General features: G+C 43.7%; 1 protein-coding gene across 1 annotated transcript in view; it reads left to right on the top strand.

The window, feature by feature from the left end:
- GABRA1 (gamma-aminobutyric acid type A receptor alpha1 subunit) overlaps positions 1 to 17169 on the top strand; it is a 175630-nt gene that overhangs the window by 145796 nt on the left and 12665 nt on the right. Inside the window, exon 8 of the mRNA XM_029584084.1 lies at positions 10456 to 10658. Within this exon, the coding sequence (XP_029439944.1) occupies positions 10456 to 10658 (203 nt within the window). The remainder of the gene's footprint in view (positions 1 to 10455; positions 10659 to 17169) is intronic.

Raw genomic sequence — 17169 nt, 5'->3', positions numbered from 1 at the left:
GTTACAGGGCCATGTTGCACCATTTTTACGTTCCAACAGGTAGAGCCGGAACACCTGGGTATTGCTCCTGCCCCATTTAGGTGTTTTGTTCCCATGATGTGGTAATATAGGTTCAAGGGGTGTGTCAGTTATGAACGTTTGGATCAGCAGAGGGCTTTTATTGGTGGGGGAAGAGGGGGCCTGGGGCAGAGTGTGACTGACACTTTTTACTGTGTATTGGTTATTGGGAAAAATACTACAATTTAAACATTAAAAAAATAGAATCGGATGGAGGGGGGGTAGCACAGTAAGGGCCAGATCTTAAAATCTACACGCGGGGGTAGATTTGTTTGTGCAACCCGGCGTGAACAAATCTAGGCCTGATTTTATAACATGCGTGCGCTGCCGTGCGCATGTTATAAAATCCAGGCTTGGCGCGCGCAAGGGGGTGTACATATGTGCACCTTACGCGCACCGAGCATGAGGGGAGCCCCGATGGCTTTCCCCGTTCCCTCCAAGGCCGCTCCAAACCTTCCCTCCAAGGCAGACGTAACTTGCGCGTGCCGGCCAGCTGCCGGCATGCTGTGCCGGAGCACTCAACCCCACCCCCGGACTGCCACCATGCCCCCGGCCATGCTCCCAGACCGCCCCTTTTTGCGAGCCCCGGGACATACGCATGTCCCGGGGCTTGCGCACACTGCCGAGCCTATGCATAATAGGCTCGGCATGCACAAGGGCAGATTTTCTCGGGTTACGCCCGTATGTTACACGCGTAGCCTTTGAAAATCTGCTCATCATTGTTTGCACAGAGCAGCAAAAATACTAGCACCAGCCCTGTCACTGGGGTAATCGGCCTACGGAGTCCGCACGGAGATTGGGCCGGAGCCAAGTTACCATTTCCTGCGCGCAATGAGGTAGAACTCTTATCGTGTTTTATTTCCATAGAAGGGAAAGCGTCACCTGAGTTGCTACTACAACTGTGGACACACCAGGCAAAATTTGTGCAAGAGTCACTGGAATTGCTGCCTTCACTCCTCCAATCGATGGTACTCATGGTTCAGAGAAGCTCCTTGCAGTTCATTTTACATACAAGCGTCGCACTCAGCATTGTTTCAGAAAAGCCTTGCAACTTGATTAGCATGATGTTTCTTCATTCATGGAAATTGATGTGGTGTTGGGTAAATTCCAGGAAGGGTTTAGTACTGAGCGGAGAATGTCTTGCCAAGGGTCGGCACATGTGGAGGTGCCTAAGTGTGCCAAAAGTCAGTCTGTGCCTTATGTAACCAAATTATCAAATGGTAAAGAAGAGGGTGCTGGTACCCATGGACCACAGAGACTGGGATTCAGTGCTTTTTTTTGTGTACAAAACTAGATGATCCATCCACATATATGAGGATTTTAATCAGTGAACCCATGTCTGGAGTTAGAGCAGTATCCCCTATCCAAATCACTGCATCTATTTATTCAACTTTCAGGAGGGAATAGTTTTCCAAAACTTGACATCTCTAGCATATATCTGAAAAATGACATTGTCCCCAGAGCCACAAGCTTTGTTGACAATTAACATGCTGGAAAGCTCGTAACCCTACATGTTTTCCATATGGTATTCCCTGACTTTATTTCAAAAACCGATGGCTCACCTCCTGCAGACTTTGATATTGTCTATTATCTTAATGACATTTTGATGACAGACCCAGATGATAGTGCAACCTATTGAGCAAAAAGAAGTGCACTTTTTTTCCAGTCACAAGTGGAATACATGGGACATGTCATCTCTGTCAAGGAGTTGATACTGCATATTCTGCCTCCTCAGTGTAGGAATATATTTATTTTGCTGCCACCCTGTGTTATCCTACAATAATTGCACGTATTAGATTCTCTACATGTTGTGTAGCTCTTTTTTTTTTTTTACTTATTGGATATAGTTTAAATGTTGCGGAACCCTTACTGGATATGTTCTGATTTGCCCTCTCTTTCTCTCTCTCTCTCTCTCTGCCTGAGTGCTCTCCCCTCTTCCTATTGGTCATTTGACTCAAAGCAATCTGGGACTGTCTGCTGAGGTTTCAGCTAGACGCAGCTCTTACAAGCTAACAGCTCTGCTTCACCCTCTTCAAGCTCCTAGAAAGCCATCCTTCTTTCACCTCATATTCTATTTCCCTTATGCTGCTAGTTTACTTTATATGTTGCGGTCCCGGTCGCAAGTCTCGCGACCGGGCCCTTACCTCCTCCTCCGAGGCGCCTAGGATAGGGTCCGATGCTTGCCGGGCTCGTGTCCTCTTCCCTGCTCCGCCGACGACAAGACCCGCTGCCGGTCGGACCTGCTCAGGCCTTCTCGTGGTGGCGTCTCCACGAGGGAGATGCTGCCGAGCCTCAAAACCTGGCCCCTCCCCTCTTAGGCGCGCACGCGCAAGGATGGTCCTTTTAAAGGGCTTTTCCCGCCAGACCGCGGGCCGCCCCCAGGAATGACGTCAGACACTGTCAAGTATTTAAGCCCAGCGTCTGACTGAACAAATCGCCTTGCAACGAGGTTCCCTGCTGGGTGTTAGTTGCACTGTGCTGTTCCTTGCTTGGATCTTCGTTTTGGCTCCTATTCCTGGTTTTACTTCATTCCAGCTTCAGATTCCTGGTTCCTGGTCTCGCTTCAGTTCCAGTTCTGGATCCTTGGTTCCTGTTCCTGGTTCCACTTCAGTTCCAGCTTCGGATTCCTGGTTCCTGATCTTGCTTCCGTTCCAGCTCTGGATCTTCTGTTTCAGTTCCTGGTCCCGCTTCAGTTCCAGCTGCAGATCTTCAGCTCCGCTCCAGACTTCTTCTGACTTACTTCCTTGGTTCCTGACTTCAGCCTGCTCCTGACTCTCCATGTCTGCCTCCCGCCTCGACCTTGGTTTGTCTTCTCATCCATTCGCTACCTTCGCCTAAGTCCCAGCGGCCCGGGTCCTCACAGGCTCCTCCTGGGGGGATCTCGGGTCTCCAGGGTGAAGACTTCGGCTCTACGTCCTGCTTGGCTCTGCCTTCCGACCTACCTCTTCACATCTTCCTCCATCCCACTCCATCAGGCCGGTCCAAGGGTCCAACCCTTACGTCTGCAACATTATGTATTAGTAGCCCAACTTCAGCTGCAGTGGTCTTCTTCTGATTGCTGAGCTCCAGAGACTCATAGCATCTGAACCAGGATGCTGTCTATACAGCTATTCCTCTCTCCTTGCAAGTAATTGTAAATATTGAACTGTTTTCTTCATTCTAATAAACATTGTTTGGCATTTAAAAACAGATTTCTCTGATTTTTAGAAGTTGGGAAAATAAGATTTAGTGGACTATCTAGGAATTCAAACTAGAGCATGAACTCCATGGACAGAACACTGCAACCAAAGTAAAGGCCATTGAGGAGGCCCCAATGCCTAAAAATGGAATTGAGATCAAATTATTTCTGTCATTATTAGCTTATGACATCAAATTTGTGCCAAACATGGTACTTCTGGTACATCCCCTTAAATTTCTAGGCAAAGGAGTGTGTTGCATCTGCTCAAAGACCACTTTGGACAGGTCCAAGCCATTTTAGTGGCTGTAACTGTGTTGATAACCTTTGATGCAAGATTTCCTCTTGTGGTGGAAAATAGGGGTGATTTTTTTTTGTGTGTGTGTGTCATTTTTGTTTTAAGTCCTTACCTATTTGATTTTGTTTTAAAAATGGTTCAGGGGTATTTATTTCAGGTTTTCCTAATTTTGGATTTAAGTAACGGTACGTAGTGTGCACTAACTGAAAATGTTACAGATATGTTAAAAAGTGTCAACTGGAGGTGCAATCCGTTAGCAATAGGTATGGTTCTGCATTCCCTTTGGCTGTCTCCTTAGTTGCTTGTTTGTGTTGCCAAGGTTGCAAGATGGTGGTTGTGGGGGGATGGCCAGTGCCTGGTAACAAGTGTAAACAAACAAGTGAGTGATGTATAATACCATTAAGTTCTAGTTAGCAAAAACAAAAATATGAAATGCAAATGGATAGGTGTTGTGTTATCACGCAGATTTCTGAATGGGGATGTGCATCCATTTGCCTTTGCTTCCTGTGTGCTCTCAAACGTGGATAGCACCTATTCATAACTTGAAATGGAAGTGCTGGCACTGTATTCCTAGTGAGAAAGTTCCATCTATACTGATATGGACATCATTTCTTTTTATATACCAAACTGAAAATTTGGGGTCCAAGGGGTCCTTCTCTGTCAAAGGCACACCTGCAGCACTGGGCTATTACTTCAACTTGCAATATCAAAGGTCTAATGAGAATTCTAATGCAGATGCCTTCTTACTTATGCATGTTACTTAATTATTTAAAAGACTTGTATCCCACACTATTGTCCAGTTTGAGGTGGATAACAATATTACAAACATAAAATAGTCAAAATATTCACTGTAGAAAGTAACAATCAATAAAATAAACTTCCTGCCTGCCATTGCTACTGTCTGATGCAGTCTGGGGTGAGATTATATATTCTCCAGCAGATATACTTGGCCCCAGTGAGGTGGCTAGACACTTAGGTAATTTTTAAAGGAGTTGTGCGTGTAAATGTACCTCCTATTGCATTAATTTTAAAAAGCCATTTACACGCATAAAGTGGGCTTACATGTGAATATTCCATGGGCAATTCATTGGCATATATTGTATCAATTTTCAAAAGCCCACTTACATGGCTAAAGGTCATTTCAACATGCAAAACCCAATTTTAAGTATGAAAATCCTTTTTAAAATCAAGTCCATGATATAACCAAGCTAAAAAAAAACCTTTCAACTGTGTTCTTCCTTTCCAGCCTTACCTTATCTTCACTATTAGCATATGCTGATTATGCAGATTGTGTACACATGCACACATAGCCTTTTGCTCAGTCACATCATTCATGCCCACCTGCATAAAATGCTTCAAACCCCTTGAACTCATGCACTGCAAAGCACATCATGATACTGCAGACTGCATGAAAAGCTTAAAATCTATCTTAACTATGCACTCCATACCGGAGATTCTCAACTCAGGTCTGCAAGTACAGCAAAGAGAGTTGGTTTTCAAAGTTAACCAAATATAAAGTTAGCTTTTTTTTTTTTTTGTACCCAGTGCACAGAAATATATCTGATCAATATTTATTATCAATATCCTGAAAATCAGGCTTGTTTGTTCATGATGACATTATCTCTATTCTTTTTCTATTTCCCCAAACACTCAGACAACCATTTCAACAGTCACTTCTGCACCATATACATCACCTCATGTACAATTATACCTACAAGAAAGGCACCACATAGTATACTCATACAAAACTGAAGAGATGAATATTGAAAGGCTTTGTACAGATAATGTCCCACTGATTGTATACATTTTGTGTACTCAAAATTTGTCCTTGACCCAAAATATTGAAATCCTCTGCTCAGTGTTTTGCAGCAGCCAAAAAAAGCAAATTTAATGTTAGGAATGATTGGAAAAGGAAAGCAGAATACAATGAAAAGTATCATATTGCCTGTGCATAGATCCATGGTTCGTCCGACTTTGAGCTTTGTGTGCACTGCTGGTCACCTTATCTCAAAAAAGACATAGCAGAACTAGAAAAGGTGTAGAAAAGGATGACAAAAATGATAAAGAGAAAGGAACGAGAGGCTACGCAGGCTGGAGCCCTTCAGCACAGAAAAGAGACCACTGCGATGGAACAGGATAGAAGCTTAGAAAATCATGAGTGGGCTGAACGGGAAACAAAGGAGAGTTACTGATTCTTTCAAATAATAATAAAACAAAAGGAAACACCATGAGGTCCATATTCAGAAACAGTTCAGATAGCAAAGTTAGCCAGATGAACTTATCCAGCTAATGTTGGAGGCATATTTAAGAGTGTAGTCACACTATTGAATATAGCCGGCTATCTCAATTAGGTAGCCGGATAATTATAGCGGCTAACTTTAGGACAGCTCTTTGACTCAACCAAACTTTGGGGGTCATTTTCTATCCCTATCGCACAATAAAAGGGACTTTTTGCATGGAAAAAGTCCCTTTTCACGTGCAATAGCTAGATAGGGGAGGAGTCAGGGCGGCGGCGTGGCGGATGCGCCGGAAACTTCGCTGGCAGGGATAAGTTAAGACCCATCGCCACCAGTAGCGCCCAATAGCGCCACCTTTCACGGTGACGCTATTGGGTGTGAAAGCCGGCAGCGATAACACCGCAGTGGTGCTATCACTGCCGGCTTTTGCAGGCCCACCCCCCACTTCGCCCCCCTACCCCCTGTTACCGCAGGATTCACAGACCTGTGCGCCGTTAGAAAATCCAAGCCTTAGTTAAGTCATCCTGCTATCTGAATATTGGAGTTAGCCAGTTAACTTAGGCCTGGATTTTCTAAGGTCGCAGACCTTAGAGAATCCGGCGGTAATGGGGGAAGGGGGGTCGAAGTGGGGGACGGGCCTGTGAAAGCCGGCAGCAATCGCACCTCTGCGGTGCAATCGCTGCTGGCTTTCGCACCCAATAACGCCATTGTAAAAGGTGGTGCTGTTGGGCGCGCTACTGGCAGCGAAAAGGGTTCTTACCTTTCGCCGTCAGCGAAGTCATCGCGGAGTCTGCCCCGACGCCACCCCGACTCCTCCCCTTCTGGTGCGGACTACGCTCCAATCTAGGTATCACATGCGAAAAGGGACATTTCGCATGCGATCTCTTTAGAAAATGACCTTCTTAGGCAGCTAGCTCAGCTCCTCCCAGTTATGCCCCTGGACACTCCTAACTTATCAGGCTAAATTCTAGCATTTCTTATGTTCATATGTTCTTCTGAACAGGAGAGTTGTTAACTAAGGAGAAGATAGACTACAGATGTGGGGAAAGTGGTAGCGGTGCTTTTTTGTTTTTTTATTAGTTTGGATCTAGGCTGGTCTTCCATGACTGTAGCTCATGATGCTTTCTGCCTTCCTAATGTATTGCTGGTTTCTAGCCTTTTTCCATGTGTACTTCGACGTTGCTTTCTCCCATCCCATAGTTTCCTAGTAGGCAATGCCTGGTAGGGATGTGAATCATTTTTTGATGATTTAAAATATCGTCCGATATATTTTAAATCGTCAAAAATCGTTAGAGGCGATATATAATAGGAATTCCCCCGATTTATCGTCAAAAATCGTAAATCGGGGGAAGGGGGAAGGGGGAGGGCGAGAAAACCGGCACACTAAAACAACCCTAAAACCCACTCCGACCCTTTAAAATAAATCCCCCACCCTCCTGAACCCCCCCAAAATGTCTTAAATTACCTGGGGTCCAGTGGGGGGGTCCCGGTGTAATCTTCCACTCTCGGGCCATGGGTGCGTTGATAGAAATGGCGCCGGCGCTACCTTTGCCCTGTCATATGACAGGGCAAAGGTAGCGCCGGCACCATTTTGGTTCCTGTCCCCCAAAATCACGAGCATAGGAGATCGCTCCCGGACCCCCAGGGACTTTTGGCCAGCTTGGGGGAGCCTCCTGACCCCCACAAGACTTGCCAAAAGTCGAGCGGGGGTCTGGGAACGACCTCCTGCACTCGAATCGTGTTGCCGTATGGCCGGCGCCATTTTGCAAAATGGCGCCGGCCATATGGCCATTTTGCAATACGGCAACACGATTCGAGTGCAGGAGGTCGTTCCCGGACCCCCGCTGGACCCCCAGGGACTTTTGGCCAGCTTGGGGGGGCCTCCTGACCCCCACAAGACTTGCCAAAAGTCCAGCGGGGGTCCGGGAACGACCTCCTGCACTCGAATCGTGTTGCCGTACGGCTGGCGCCATTTTGCAAAATGGCGCCGGCCATATGGCCATTTTGCAATACAGCAACACGATTCGAGTGCTGGAGGTCGTTCCCGAACCCCCGCTGGACTTTTGGCAAGTCTTGTGGGGGTCAGGAGGCCCCCCCAAGCTGGCCAAAAGTCCCTGGGGGTCCAGCGGGGGTCCGGGAGCGATCTCCTACGCTCGTGACGTCGGGGACAGGAACCAAAATGGCGCCGGCGCTACCTTTGCCCTGTCATATGACAGGATATCCAGACTGGCAATTTATTAATATATCACAAACCAATTAACGACTAATATATATATTGTGACATCAATCAATTTTATCAAACTTTATTGGTGAAAATTTTTTTATAAAAGACAATCACAAATTATCCCAAATACCCCACACAATAGATATAACAATAAAACATAATCATACCCAATCATCCATCACATATCATCCACACTCATTTATTCAACCTCTCATAAGATCTCATTTTCAAATTCCTAAACATTCAAATGCTTCGACATAAAATACAAATCATCTCATAGCATATTATCAAATGTAGATACAATAAATTTTTTGTAAGCAGAAAGAGTCTAATTGCACGTAATTTTGTGCGTTACACGTTGATCCACTCGATGGGAGCGTTTGTTTGAGATGCGGTGATGGCGTTTTTTCGCCTAAGATAAGAAAGTAAATCTGAGATAAGTGTTCCACGTTTTTGAATGGTTGAGATGATGTGAATTTGGAGTCGGGGTAGTGTCAAACTGTGCGTCTGGGCAAGTTCTTTGGGACGTACAGAAAGCCCTGTGGATAGATGTTGGATACATGAGCAGTGGGAGATTGTTTGGAAAAGCTCTCCTGAAGAAGCCTGAGGGAAGGCGAAACATGTAGAGAGAATACAAGGAGATTAAGAAGATTGGCGTTCGTGTAACGCACAAAATTACGTGCAATTAGACTCTTTCTGCTTACAAAAAATTTATTGTATCTACATTTGATAATATGCTATGAGATGATTTGTATTTTATGTCGAAGCATTTGAATGTTTAGGAATTTGAAAATGAGATCTTATGAGAGGTTGAATAAATGAGTGTGGATGATATGTGATGGATGATTGGGTATGATTATGTTTTATTGTTATATCTATTGTGTGGGGTATTTGGGATAATTTGTGATTGTCTTTTATAAAAAAAATTTCACCAATAAAGTTTGATAAAATTGGATTGATGTCACAATATATATATTAGTCTGTCATATGACAGGGCAAAGGTAGCGCCGGCGCCATTTCTATCAACGCACCCGTGGCCCGAGAGTGGAAGATCACACCGGGACACCCCCACTGGACCCCAGGTAATTTAAGACATTTTGGGGGTGTTCGGGAGGGTGGGGGATTTATTTTAAAGGGTCGGGGTGGGTTTTAGGGTTGTTTTAGTGTGCCGGTTTTCCCGCCCTCCCCCAATTTACAATTTACATGATATTTAAAAAAACAAAACCGCGTCGATCCGATTCCCTCCCCCCCCAGCCAAAATCGATCGTTAAGACGATCGATCACACGATTCACATCTCTAATGCCTGGCATATTAACTAAGGCCAAGCAGTAACTGATGTGAGAGCAATCAGTTGTGACTTTTTATTTTTAGATCATGCTGATGCCATACAATGAGCATGCTTCAGGTGCAGCCTTAACTTTGTTACAGATATTACTGATAGCAGCAGACCAAATTTGCACATCTGAAAAAAAGGAATGAGCCTTATACATATTATAATTAGACCAATAATCTATTGTACTCTAAAGCAGTGCTTCTCAAGCCAGTCCTTGAGGCCCACCTTGCCCATCAGGTTTTCAGGATATCCACCGTAAATATGCATGAGATGCATTTGCATCTGATGGAGGCAGTGCATGCAAATCTATCTCATGCATATTCAATGTGGATATCCTGAAAACCTGATGGGCTAGGTATGCCCCAAGGACTGGGTTGAGCAGCACTGCTCCAACAAACATGGGCAAACCTAACAAACCTTGCCTAAAGGAAATCTATTCTGGTTTTCCCAGCAATGCAGGGCCTCTCAGCAGTTTTTATTCTTACTCAGGAAACAATTAAATGTATTGACCGGAAACAGCAAATGTATTTTTGCTGGGAATTTGCCTAAGTCCCAAATGGGAATAAATCAAGCTACAAATGTTAGCTCTGGCTTACTCAATGATTTTTGACTCACAGAACTAAGTCAAGCTCCTTAGCTATAAAATGATGGGTTTTCTACTCTAAATTGTATTAATTGCTCTCTTTTTTATTGTCCGGAGCAGTTTAAAAGATAAAGAATCAAATCTAAGATCAGATTGCACAAAATTAAACCATAGAATTACCTAACTGTAAAATAAAATCATATAACCTAAAATAGTTGCCATCTAAGTAGAGTAATCTTCCAGAGTGAGCAATAGTCGACATGAAGAAGATATCTTTTGTCCTGTGCTATTTATTGGGTTTCATCAACAAAGCAACAATATATATGTTCATCTCATAATTAGTAAATCAGATGATATATGGATAGTTATAGATATTGATGGATAGAGTAATATAGATGTGTGTGTGCGTGTTTATGCTGCTAAAGAATTTCAGTTACCTACTTAAGGAAATGCAACCTTTTTGCTGTCCACTGTGTACATGTCGTCATTTAGAAAGGTAAAGCAAAGCCATGATTCAGGGTCTAACACAGACATTTTTCTTTTACAGGAGTAACAACAGTACTCACGATGACCACCCTGAGTATCAGTGCTAGGAATTCGCTCCCAAAAGTGGCTTATGCAACTGCCATGGACTGGTTTATCGCAGTCTGCTATGCCTTTGTGTTTTCTGCACTCATCGAGTTTGCAACTGTGAACTATTTCACAAAACGAGGTTATGCCTGGGATGGGAAAAGCTTAGTTCCTGAAAAGGTAATTGCTTCAATGAAAACCACAATTTGTATGAATACAGTGCAGAATCTATTATAAAAAAAATATTTAATCAATAGGCTTCTTTTTTGTATTGTAGTTAATAGAATTGTTATTAAATACATTATTCAACAATAAATATATATATATTTTTTTCAATTGATGAAGGTGACAATGCACCCAGTTAGTCAATTTTATTTGTTATCAAGACTCCTGCTGTATTCTTTTGTGAAAATGTTTTTGCATCCATAAACTGCACTGTGAGGAAGAATATTGGAAGAATATGCTTTGCAATTATTAAGGGCATTAGCAGTGAATTTGAAAGACTGAGATCACATTTAACATACCCTGGTTTATGAGTGAAGTTCATTTCTGTCAAGGCATGAATCAATTTGAAGACATTAGCCCCCAAGAGTATATGGACTTTGGACCATAGTGGTTGACCAGCAGAGGAATCATTCTCGACTGAAAGGGATTGTTGAGTCACTTTCCCATCCAGAGGGGTCAAAGTATAAAGGAAAAAAGTGGCAAACTGAGGAAGGGAGGAAGAAATCTGCAGAGGTTGCTGCAGAGTAAAGCCCAGAAAGAGGAAGGACATTTCAAGATGCTATTTCTTAAGAGAATTTCCATTGGACTGTGTTGTTTTAGGAGTTAACTCTCCTGGTCTGGTGGGCTGGAGTCAGGGATCACCCCTACAGAGGCAGTACAGAGCTGCAAGACTGGACTGGAGCTGGTCTTCTGCCTAACCAATTCCCTGGGCTGGTAGGACTTGTCTTCTAAAGAACATCATGGTACAGACTGGAAGCTGAGAACAGGCTGGGAGCTGGGATAGCTGTAGGAGGCAAGGTTGGCTGGGCAAGATAAGGCAGGCTGGAAGCTGGATACAGGTAATGGTTGAGGACTGGAGATAGATCCTGGCTGAGGACTGAATGCAGGTAACTAGATGGGCTGGAAACAGGGCACAGAATGGACCAAGGGCAAGGAATTAGACAAGGGTGGCGCAATAAAGAACAAGGACAGGATTAGACATTGACTGGACAGGCAGCAATATACAGGAAAGCACAAGATGTATTTATTATTAGAGATGTGAATCGTGTGATCGATCTTCTTAACGATCGATTTTGGCTGGGGGGGGAGGGAATCGGATCGTCGCGGTTTTGGTTTTTTTTTTTTTAAATCGTGTAAATCGTAAATCGGGGGAGGGCGGGAAAACTGGCACACTAAAACAACCTTAAAAACCCACCCCGACCCTGTAAAATAAATCCCCCACCCTCCCGACCCCCCCCAAAATGTCTTAAATTACCTGGGGTCCAGTGGGGGGGTCCCGGTGTGATCTTCCACTCTCGGGCCACGGGTGCATTAATAGAAATGGCGCCGGCGCCATTTTGGTTCCTGTCCCCTGACATCATGAGTGCAGGAGATTGCTCCCGGACCCCCGCTGGACCCCCAGGGACTTTTGGCCAGCTTGGGGGGGGCCTCCTGACCCCCACAAGACTTGCCAAAAGTCCAGCGGGGGTCCGGAAGCGACCTCCTGCACACGAATCGTATTTGCCGTATTGCAAACGGCCGGCGCCATTTTGCAATACGGCAATATGGCCATACGGCCGGCGCCATTTTGTCATATGACAGGGCAAAGGTAGCGCCGGCGCCATTTCTAATAACGCACCCGTGGCCCGAGAGTGGAAGATCACACCGGGACCCCGCCACTGGACCCCAGGTAATTTAAGACATTTTGGGGGGTTCGGGAGGGTAGAGGATTTATTTTAAAGGGTCGGGGTGGGTTTTAGGGTTGTTTTAGTGTGCCGGTTTTCCCGCCCTCCCCCTTCCCCCGATTTACGATTTTTGACAATAAATCGGGGGAATTCCTATTAAATATCGCCTCTAACGATTTTTGACGATTTAAATATATCGGACAATATTTTAAATTGTCAAAAAACAATTCACATCCCTATTTATTATATACCGACATTTGATCTGAGATATCACATCAGTTTATATTCAGGTACTGTAGGTATTTCCCTATCCCCAGAGGGCTTACAATCTAAGTTTTGTACCTGAGGCAATGGAGGGTAAAGTGACTTGCCCAAGGTCACAAGGAGTGACAGTGGGACTTGAACCCTGGTCTCCTGGTTTGTAGCTCACTGCTCTAACCACTCCCCTCCCCTATTCCTCCTCCCCAATAGGGCACAAGGCTAGGAGAACCTGGAGGCTGTAAGGTGAGCTATGAACATAAGAATATGCCATACTGGGTCAGACCAAGGGTCCATCAAGCCCAGCATCCTGTTTCCAACAGTGGCCAATCCAGGCCATAAGAATCTGGCAAGTACCCAAACACTAAGTCTATTCCATGTTACTGTTGCTAGTAATAGCAGTGGCTGTCAACTTAATAGCAGGTATTGGGTAATGGACTTCTCTTCCAAGAACTTATCCAATCCTTTTTTAAACACCGCTATACTAATTGCACTAACCACATCCTCTGGCAACAAATTCCAGAATTTAATTGTGCGTTGAGCTAGAGAGGCCCAGAGGGCCAGAGAGTAAGGCAAGGCAAGGCAAGAGGCCTGGGAGGCAACAAGGTAAGGCAGAAGGCCCAGATAGGCCACAGGTAGCAAGAATAAAATGGCCAGGTCAGGGAGACAAGGTGACTTAATGAAGAGGCATTGAGTAGGCTAGGTTAAGTAGGGCTGAGGTTTGGGCATAATAGCAATATCGAGACATTAACACACATTCTGATGCTCATGGCCTCTTTCTTAAAGACCCAGAATGCCCCTCCCAATGTGCAAAAATATCCCCCCCCCCTCCAGTGGGTCTGGGTAGAAGCTAAGGCCGGCCAATGCCATTTTGGAATAATGGCACCAACTGTCCCAGAGCTGGGGTGAGGGGGTTTCTGGGCTGCTGCTAAACAGTAAGGGGGTTCTGGGGGATAGGGAGCTTAGAGCAGTAGCCACTAAATTACTAGGATTGTTATTCTATATAAGCAGAGTAGAGAGCCACTAGTCTACCAGGGAATAGATTGATTGTAAAAAGGGAGTCTGGGGGTGGGGGGTGTTAGGTGTGGGGGTATTTGGTTTGGGTTACACTTGAATATTGCTTCCATTTTTTATACTTTTGGCCCTCTGTGACACCTCTACATGTGGTGGGGGGGGGGGGGGGGGAGCGGGTTAAGAATCTAACCAGACCCCTGGGGGAATTTTGCTCAATGGGAGGGACTTATTTTTGGGTCACATGGCTATTTTAGATGATGGCAGTGCCATACGAAGGGAGCCGCCACCGCATGCTTTTTACCTGCTCCCACAATATTTTTTCTTGTAGACTTTTTCTGTGAGAAAAAATAATATTTCAGGAAAACCACCTTGATATTTTATCAGGGAGGCTAGAAGTAGCACAGAAACGCCCCCCCCCCCCAATATTTCTCCCCTTTCACAGTAAAATATCAAGGTTTAGTAAGTGACCCACACCTAAAAAATAGAACCAAGTGTAATCCAGAATCAATATTGTCAATTCAAGATGTGAATCGGTTATTTACTCTTTCAGATAGTAGAAAGACTAGGGGGCACTCCATGAAGTTAGCATGTGGCACATTTAAAACTAATCGGAGAAAGTTCTTTTTTACTCAATGCACAATTAAACTCTGGAATTTGTTGCCAGAGGATGTGGTTAGTGCAGTTAGTATTGCTGTGTTTAAAAAAGGATTGGATAAGTTCTTGGAGGAGAAGTCCATTACCTGCTATTAATTAAGTTGACTTAGAAAATAGCCACTGCCATTACTAGCAACAGTAACATGGAATAGACTTAGTTTTTGGGTACTTGCCAGGTTCTTATGGCCTGGATTGGCCACTGTTGGAAACAGGATGCTGGGCTTGATGGACTCTTGGTCTGACCCAGTATGGCATGTTCTTATGTTCTTAAGACATTTTGAACAATAGAGATTCATGGTCTGGATGAAGAATGACAACAGTCTGATTGTACTTTCCAAATATCCATGGTTTAGCCCTGAGGAAGCATTGGCTGCGAAACACTGGCCATGTTGGGCTTCTTTAAAATCTTGAATGAAGACCTTTGTCCATTCCATTTTTTAATTTGCATCTAAAATTCTTAAAAACAAAAACAAAGTACTGTATTTTTCAAGGTGAATGATCGAACTGACCTGGTGGTCCATGATTGGATTTGCAGGACTCACCCACAGGCTTGCTGATGCTTTGCTTCAATTTCAATGCTTAAATGCTCTTTGCTGCTGACCAAATTGTTTTTGAATTTGTTTGTGTATTCCCTCTTGTGTTGACAATTAGTAAATGACTCCCTTAGCTTGTCTTCATGCTGTGAGAAAACTGGCAACGTTTAAATAGTCAATGATCAAGTAGGTGTCTGCATCTACTTGCTTTTGTTAAATCAATGCTTTTACTAAATCTGAAGATCAATTTAAGTGTTTTTCACTGCAAACAAATGGGCTAGTACTAAAGAACATTAATGTCCATCCATATGTTTCGAGCAAAAACCACTTAAATTATTTTGATTTAACAAATGCATTGTTCTCCTGATTGAGGTATCTTCGGACAAAACTCAGCCAGGTCGGGACTATCAGATGGAAATTTGGCATTGTAATTTTTTAAATAAATTATTTTTCTTGTATATTTTGGACATTGTTTGCACTATTGGCATGACATACACTGGACTTTTTGTTTTGTAGTGTTGTTTATGGATGTTAACATTTAGAAAAAATGATAGCAGGACCCATGATTGTAAATAAACTTGTCCTTTTGGGTGCATCCTCACCTTGATTGAGTAATTATATATATATGATGCTTCTACACATTTTAAGTTCTTACACGTGCTTTTACACAAGTTCATGCAAGCTCTTTGATATATTGTTGTGCTTTAATGATTACTTTATCCATTTTCATACTTGTTCAGTAGGGGCAGGTTTAAATGGACAATGGTGCATGCTGTCTTGCACAACACCTTGTTACCACAAGTTGATTGGAAGTTATTGTTTCCATAGGGAACAAAAATGTTATTCATATTAAATCGTATTATACCATAGCATCCTCACTGTGCAATTACATTTTTACATTTTAAGCTTTGACATGCTTCAAGTTTAGCAATCCTTAGTATTCTCAAACGGGGAGGGGGGATTTTACAATTAACCCTTCATAGATCAAGCCCCATCTTTGATTTTTTTTTTCTATTGTGTGCTCGTGAAAAAAACAATCCCTTTATAAAATTAGACCGATACCATTTTATTTCATACCAATTATATTCAATATTTAAATACTGTAATAACAATTATATGTGAATGTATTCGCTACATAATTTTCTTTTAGACACAGTATAACAAGTAGAGTTGGAATAGTGTATCTACGTGATTATTATGCTATTAAAGGCACATTTTAAATCCAAAAGAAAACGTATCGTGCTTGTGACTTAGAAACCCACATACTGTAATTGTCTAAAACATTCATTACGTTCTAAAAAGCTTCAACCAAAAGAAAATAGAAAATTTAGCGAGTTTGTTTTCCTGCCTACCTGGCAGCTTGCCACATAATTACCCCGTAAGCAAATTCCATTGGCACTGCTGTTTCTTAAACTGATTCCAAGTCTACGCATTACTCTAGGGTGCTTGTACATTTAGTATTGTAAATGTATTATATATGAGGATGTGGTTTCTTGACCAAATTCTCATCCCATATGTATACTATAGCACTGTGCGACACTGAAAACAGATCATCACACTCAGCATTTTGGCTCCCGATCCTGATACAAACACTCCCTGGAAAAATGCAGGAACCCATATTTATATCCTATTTTTTTTAACTGATAGATTAACATGGACAGCCATCATATTAGTCCACCTGCTCAAATGTCCAGAACAAAAAATAGCCAACAATGGATGAGAGGATGGAAATGGTTATGTCAAATCTTTTTTATGCCTAGTAGGGATGTGAATCATTTTTTGACGATTTAAAATATCGTCCGATATATTTTAAATCATCAAAAATCGTTAGAGGCGATATTTAATAGGAATTCCCCCAATTTATCGTCAAAAATCGTAAATCGGGGGAAGGGGGAGGGCGGGAAAACCGGCACACTAAAACAACCCTAAAACCCACCCCGACCCTTTAAAATAAATCCCCCACCCTCCCGAAACCCCCCAAAATGCCTTAAATTACCTGGGGTCCAGTGGGGGGGGGGTCCCGGTGTGATCTTTTACTCTCGGGCCTCCGGTGCATTGTAGAAATGGCGCCGGCGCTACCTTTGCCCTGTAGGGCAAAGGTAGCGCCGGTGCCATTTTGTTTTTTGTCCCCCGACGTCAGGAGCATAGGAGATCGCTCCCGGACCCCCGCTGGACCCCCAGGGACTTTTGGCCAGCTTGGGGGGGCCTCCTGACCCCCACAAGGAGCGACCTTCTGCACTCAAATCGTTTTGTATGGCAAAACGACGTCAGGAGCATAGGAGATCGCTCCCGGACCCCCGCTGGACCCCCAGGGACTTTTGGCCAGCTTGGGGGGGGCCTCCT

This window comes from Rhinatrema bivittatum, chromosome 18 (assembly GCF_901001135.1).
Source record: "Rhinatrema bivittatum chromosome 18, aRhiBiv1.1, whole genome shotgun sequence".
In the NCBI taxonomy this organism is placed as follows: Eukaryota; Metazoa; Chordata; class Amphibia; order Gymnophiona; family Rhinatrematidae; genus Rhinatrema; species Rhinatrema bivittatum.
The sequence above is the reverse complement of the archived record's forward strand: the minus strand, read 5'-3'. Positions and strand labels throughout refer to the sequence as shown.